This window comes from Nannospalax galili, unplaced genomic scaffold, assembly GCF_000622305.1.
Source record: "Nannospalax galili isolate Female #2095 unplaced genomic scaffold, S.galili_v1.0 scaffold429, whole genome shotgun sequence".
Classification (NCBI taxonomy): domain Eukaryota; kingdom Metazoa; phylum Chordata; class Mammalia; order Rodentia; family Spalacidae; genus Nannospalax; species Nannospalax galili.
Genome location: NW_008360330.1, coordinates 6,105,950 through 6,112,855, shown reverse-complemented (window position 1 = coordinate 6,112,855; position 6,906 = coordinate 6,105,950). Strand labels below are relative to the sequence as shown.

The window sequence follows — 6,906 nt, the reverse complement described above, 5'->3', positions numbered from 1 at the left end:
GATGTAGGACAACCCAGTCCACTGTGGACAACACTATTTCCTGGCAGGTGGTCCTGGGCTGTATAAGAAAGCTAACTGAGCATGAGCAGGCAAGTGAGCCAGCAAGCAGTGTTCCTCCATGGCTTCTGCTTCAAGTTTCTGCTTGAGTTCCTGCCCTGACCACCCTCAGTGAAAGACTGTGATCTGGAAGTATAAGCCAAAATAAATCCTTTCCTCCCCTAAGTTGCTTTTGGTCAGTGTTTTATCATAGCAATAGAAAGGAATTGAGAACATCATCCCTGGTACATCCATGGTGCAAACTGTGACTATCAAATAGCCCCTCCCCTCCCTTAGGAACCCGAGCCTGGCAAAATAAGGTAAAGATGGAAGAAATTATTGGAATTTGTTCCATGGTAGCACTGGGGTAAGATGATGAAGCAAATATTATTCCTCACATCTTTTACAATTACTTGGTTGCTGTCTGTTCCTACTCTGATTTTTACAGACTTCAGTTCTCTGCATACCCTCAAATCCTTTCAATAAATCCTCCTTTTATATGGTTTGCAAAAGTGAGTTTCTGTGGCTCACAATCAACCCACCCAAACTAATGTAAATCTTTGATACCCAACATCTTGTTCTAATTGAGGTAGCAGTAGACATAGCATTTAGAGACAGAACCTTCTACCTGATGGAGCTGATATGGTGTTTGACACATCATTCTATAACCATATCCCTAAAAGCCTCCAAATTTGCCAGTATCATCCAAGAATCTCTTTGGAAAGGAGGCAAGCAGGGCTGACTATGATCTTGCAGGTAGAAGCTGTAAACATGCACCAAGAGCTTTAGCTTGTGCTGTCAGCTGGGCCTTAAGTACAACCAACTAGCCAAATGATTTCATGTTTTTTCCCCCACAAGGAAAGAGTGCAATTGGCCAGACTTCATCCAGTGGGCACACATAACTTCTAAGTAATGTTGAACCCATCCTTCATACTTTTAAAAGGTGGCCAGGGGCAGGCCTGGCCAAGGATTCAATTTCAATAAGGGTGGAGACTCTGGAGTCAGGGGGTTTCTGAGCATGAAAGACCAGGCAAAGGTCTAAGATCCAAAAGCCAACCAAATACCAGCTATGTGGAGCTAAAAAAAAAAAAAGTGCAGCAATCTCCCCAGAGGTGACTGAACCAGGGAGATACACACATGAAAATGGGACAGGAGCAGTAAGTGGAAAGGGGCCCTGCTGAGTGACAGCCACAACCTTCATTTGTCAATTCCAACTTATTTTTATAAGAGAGTCCATCTTCCTTACTGAGATGGACTCAGGGACATGAAAAGACCAGAAAAAATGACATAGTCAAAGAAAGAAAAAAGAGATTCTGGTGAGTCTTTAGCAACACAGACTCTTATGGGGGAAGCCATCTAAGCCACAGCTGGGCAAAAGTCTAGACAAGTCCGAAGAGCTGGGGTTCTGACATGAGTCAGCTCTGTGGCCTCAGGAAGACTTACAACAGTTCGGGGCTTCGGTTTCATCTTCTGAGAAACAGAGATAGTAATAATAGGATTGTTATGAAGATCAGAGAGAACATAAGAATGCCTGAAATTAGAGGGAATTTGAAAATGTGGCTGAAATCTAAGCGTATTAGCAAGATCCTCTCTTCTAAGTCAAAAACATAAAGCCTCTTATTTCCCAGGCTTTTCTCTAGAGTTCAGAGTCTACAAAAAACATTATTTTCTTCATGGAAACTGACACTTTTGAAGGAGCTCTCAGGAAATCAACTGAAAAGGCCAGCACACTTTGACATAAGCTGTTTTTACTATGACAAGTAAACTCAATGACTAACTCCCTGTGACCATTACTGTGCTTTTAATGAGAAATGTTCTTAGGTTGGATAGTGTGTCTTTTCTAATAACTGTTGCTAAGGGAGTCCATCCACACAAGCCACACTGTCAGCTCCACAGCTCAGCAATATCTGGGTGTGCTCCATGGAGGCAGACACTATGAAGCCCAGTGGTCTGCAGCGGCTACTTGGTTTTGCTCTTGGATTTAGTATGGGTTCCAGGTTTACCGCTGCTAGAATCATCCTTGGACTGTGCTTCTAAAAAGACAAAAACAATGAGAATATTGCAGCGATTAATATTTTAGATCTACTACGGGCTTTTAACGTTAAAAAAGCAGTTTTAAAATTCTGTTTGGACTGAGTAAGTCCTACCTAACAAACAAGTGAAAAAAATAGACTATAGATTGGTTATTGGGATTTAGAATTCAATTCCAACATTTATTTGTGGTCAGTTAATTGTTTGAGTTCTAGGTCCAGGGAAGAAGGCTATTTGGGTAAGGAACACAGAGAAAGAAGAATGCTTCCTCCTTCCTGCTTGGACAAAATCAAACAGAGCTAGGCTTCAGAATCCTCATTTGTTCCTTCCTGCACTCCTCTGCTGTCTCCTGCCCTCTTTCTCACCAGTCTCCTGAGCATGCTCCATATATAAGCGGCACCCCCGGGATGGGTGCAGGAGGCCTCTGGCCATCAAGCCTTCCCTCAAGCATGCTTATTAAGCATGGACAGTATAAAAGCAGCTTCATGACACTTAACCTCTCAGGCTGAATCCTTCAGATGGCTGCTGTCACCTCCAGCTCACATTTAGTCACCTTTGTTCACAGACTGCATTGCTTTAAGTGTTTCTTCTCCATGTCCAATTGCAGGACCCCTGAGATCAAGTTTTGAGCCATATTTATCCTCATATACTTCCCTTTCAATTCCTTTACTCCCAGCATGGTGAATTTGTTGATTATTTGAAATACTGACCAAAACCCATATATGTTCCCTTCCTCAAATCGAGTCTTCTCTTTATTCTGCACTTACAGGTGCCATCTTTACCGTAATATAATTTTCTATTCCTTTACCTCACAAACTCCCAGGAAAACAGTGATTCCATGGCAGGTACTCAAAACAGCAGTGTCAGATGGCCACAGAGTATCTGTGGGGGTACCTACTAAGCCTAAGAAATGTCTAACCTAGGGAGTTTCCTAGACTTCAGGGTACCTGTAGGGTCTGAGGATTGACTTGCTTAGGAGCCAGCTTGCACTAAGCTTTGAAAAGTTGCTCATCTTTCACTCATGAGCACATGGGAAATGCTTTTGATGGTGGTGTCTGGAAGGAGGGAGGAAGGGTGGCAATGTGTTTATATAGGTTATTGTTTATACACTGGGGACTAACTATAGTCCTCCTGTGCCTTCAATCATTAAACTTCTCAATTCTGAATTTAACTAATTCTCAAGATATTTATGGAAATGGGTAAAGCTAACATCCCTCATTCTATATTGAAGTAACTTCTCCAGTTTGACATATGGAATGCGGGTTGTATGGTATGCTAGATAGCTTTGGTTGTCAACCTGATATATGTCAACCTGAATCCCATACCTTCCATAGAAGGAACCTCAATTGAGGCATTTCCTCCATTGGATTGGCCTATGGGCATGTCTGTGAAGCACATTCTTGATTGTTGTGTGATGCAGGAGGGCTCAACCCACTGTGGGTGGTGCCACCTCTGGGCAGGTATTCCTGGGTTGTATGATAAAGCAGGCTGAGCACAGGCCAGAGGAGCAAGCCAGTCAGCAGCATTCCTCCATGGTCTGTGCTCCAGGTTCTGCCTCCAGAGTCCTATGGGAGCTCCTGCTTCCCTCGATGAAGGGTTGTAGTATAAGCTGAAATAAACCCTTTCCTTCCCAAGTTGGTTTGGATCAGAATGTTCTATCACAGAAATAGAGAAGTAAACTAGGACAATATGATTAACATATCATCTTTTTAAGTCTTAAAAAGGTCTAGTTTTCAAATCATTTGATAAAACTATTTCTAAAATTTGAGGTGAATTTTTAAATTAATGATAACTATGCCAAATATATTTAAAACCTAAAGCTAAGGAAGTGTCACACATGGAATAAGCTTCTCACCAATTCAGAGCTGACAGCAGTTGAGAAAATGAACTCAGACTCTTCCTTCAGAGTTGATGGCCTCCCTGCTGTGGATGGGGACCTGGAGGGTTGACTACATTCACTGCTTTTGCTGGGGGCAAAATGGGAACAAACGAAAACAGAAGCAGATATTTCCCAAGCACCCCCCCCCCTGCCAGGAGTTGTCTGGGGAACAGACCACAGGACAGAGATGAAAGCAAAAATTAAAAAATAGGCTGGGTATAGTGGCTCACACCTATAATCCCAGCACTTGGGCTGCTGAGGCAGGACTGCTGTGAGTTCAAGGCCTGCCTGGGCTAATCAGCAAATACCAGGGTCATTCTGGGCTTACCTTGTCTCAAAAGACCAAAATCTAAACAAAGTTTCCAACACTGAAGATATTGAGAACTAACTGCTTGTGGGCAAATTTCTTATCTTGTGGGATAAGAAAATGAAAACTTAATTCACTTTTTACAGAATTAAAGATGTTTAATCTTGGGGCTGGAGAGATTGCTCAGCAATTAAGAGCAGCACCCACATGGTGGCTAACAGGCTTCAGTAACTCTAGTTCCAGGGGATTCTGAGCCCTCTTCTAGCCCCGAGAGATTGCACGCATGGGTGCATTTGCATACATTCAGGCAAAACACTCACACACATAAAGTGAAAATAAATAAATCAAAAAATTTCAGATTTTTAATCAAAATATAGAGACAAAATTCTCTTACAAACCTCTACCATTCAGAGACAATACCTGTCAATATTTGGTTATATTTTTTTCTGGTCTTTTTTGTAACCTTGAAAATTTTTGTCATATCCTATTTCCTACATTTAATATCTTAACATAGAATTTTCTCATGTTACTACAGACTCTTTGTAAATGATAGTTAAAACATTTTATTTATCCATTTCTCTCTCTCTCTCTCTCTCTCTCTCTCTCTCTGTGTCTGTGTGTGTCTGTGTCTGTGTTATGTTAGTGCAGGTGCATGTGGAGGTCAGAGGACGATGCTTGGTCATTCATTCTCACCTTCTACCTTTCTGTGGCAGGGCCTCTCATTTCTGTTGCACTGGGGACTGCAGGCTAGCTGGCCCACAATTCTCCTGTTTCTCCCTCCCATCTTGCTGTAGAAACTGTAGATGGTGCATACCATCACACTTGGAATTTTTATGTGGGTTCTGAGAATCAAACTCAGGTCCTCAGACTTCATGGCAACTGATTTTATCTGTTGAGGTATCTCCCTGGCCTGTAAATACCATTTTAGTGGTTGAATAATATTGAAATATATTAATAAACCATAATTTAATCTTTTTCTGTTGTTGGAAAGGTAAACTGCTTCTATATTTCCTATTATATTCAATGTTACTGTGAACATCTCCACACAATTTTTTCTGTACTTAGGATTTATGTGTGTGTGTGTGTGTGTGTGTATGTGTGTGTGATGTGTATATACAATCTATGTGTACAATATGTGTGTGATGTATGTATGAATATGAGCCCATAGGTGCCATGGTGTACATGTGGAGGTTAGAAGGGAACCTTAGATGTCAGTCCTCGCCTCCCACCTTCTTTGAGGTAGGATCTCTCTGTTGTTCTCTGCTGCATACATCAGACTAGCTGGCCTGTGAGCTTCTGGGATTCTCCTATCTCTCCCTCCCATTTCCTAGTAGAAGTGCTGAGGCTGCAGATGCTTTTGCTACATGTCTGGCTTTCTTAAAAAACATAGGTTCTGGGGATCTGAACTCAGGTCTTCATGCTTAGATGGCAAGGGCTTTTTACCCACTGAGCCATCTCCCCAGTCCTGTACTATTTTTTTCAGTACTGGTTATTGAACCCAGGGTCTCACTCATGTTAGGCAACTGAACTACCAACTGCTATACCCTAGCTCCTAGGATTGTTTATTTTATTACGTATTTTTGTTTGGTTTGGTTCAATTTGGTTTTTGAGACAGGGTCTCCCTGTAGTTCCAACTGGCCTGGAACTCACTATTTAGACCAGGCTGGCCTCGATCTCCTGAGTGCGGTGATTAAAGAAAGGTATGTGCTACCATGCCTAGCTTATTACATAGTTTTTATTAAAAAAAATACTATTAGTGGGGCTGGAGAGATGGCTCAGTGTTTAAGAGGATTGGCTGTTCTTCCAGAGGACCCAGGTTCAGTTTCCAGTACCCACACCTTCCATAACTCCAGTTCCAAGGGATCCAAAGCCCTCTTCTGGCCTCTGCAGACATTGCATGATATGATGCATTTACATACATGCAGGCTAACACTCATATACATAAAATAAAAATAATAAAATATCTGAAAAATTATTTGTGTGTGTGTGTGCATACATGACAGGAGTGTGTGTGCATGATGGGAGTGCATGTGCCATGGCACACTTGTGGAGGTCAGAAGACAACTCTGTGCAGTCAGTACTCTCCTTCCATCTTTATATGGGTTCTAGGGATTGAACTCAGGTTGTAAGGTTTGTGCCTAAGTGTTATTTCCCAACTGAGCCATATTGCCAGCCCATATTTAATTTTATGTGTATGAGTGTATTGCCTGCATGTATGTAAGTGTACCTGTATCATGCAATGCCCAAGGACATCAGAAGAAGGAGTCAGATCCCCTGGAAATGGAGTTATAGATGGTTGTTAGCCACTATATGGGTTCTGGAATTCGAACCCAGGTCTTCTGCAAGAGCAATCAGTACCTGCCTCTAACTCCTGAGCACTGGGATTAAAGGCATGTGCCACCATGCCCGGCTTCTTTTTATTTTTAATTTTTAATATTTAAAGCTTTATTATTGTTGTGTGTGTATGTATGTATGTGTACATATATGTGTGCACACTTGTCAGGGTATGCAGGCAGAGCCCCCTCTCATATACACAATGAATAAATAAATGTAAACTAACCATGCTCTTTAAAAATATTTATGGCACTGGGTGAGGTGGTGCACACCTTTAATCCCAGCACTTGGGAGGCAGAGGCAGGTGGATCTCTGTGAG

The 6,906-nt window shown here is 41.9% G+C and overlaps 1 protein-coding gene across 1 annotated transcript in view; it reads right to left on the bottom strand.

Annotated features, from left to right (window-relative positions):
- Positions 1-1,822: 1,822 nt before the first annotated feature.
- Positions 1,823-6,906, bottom strand: part of Axdnd1 (axonemal dynein light chain domain containing 1) — a 107,019-nt gene continuing 101,935 nt past the window's right edge. The window contains exon 25 of the mRNA XM_029560201.1: positions 1,823-2,069. Coding sequence (XP_029416061.1) covers positions 1,996-2,069 — 74 coding nt within the window. The 3' untranslated portion in view covers positions 1,823-1,995. The remainder of the gene's footprint in view (positions 2,070-6,906) is intronic.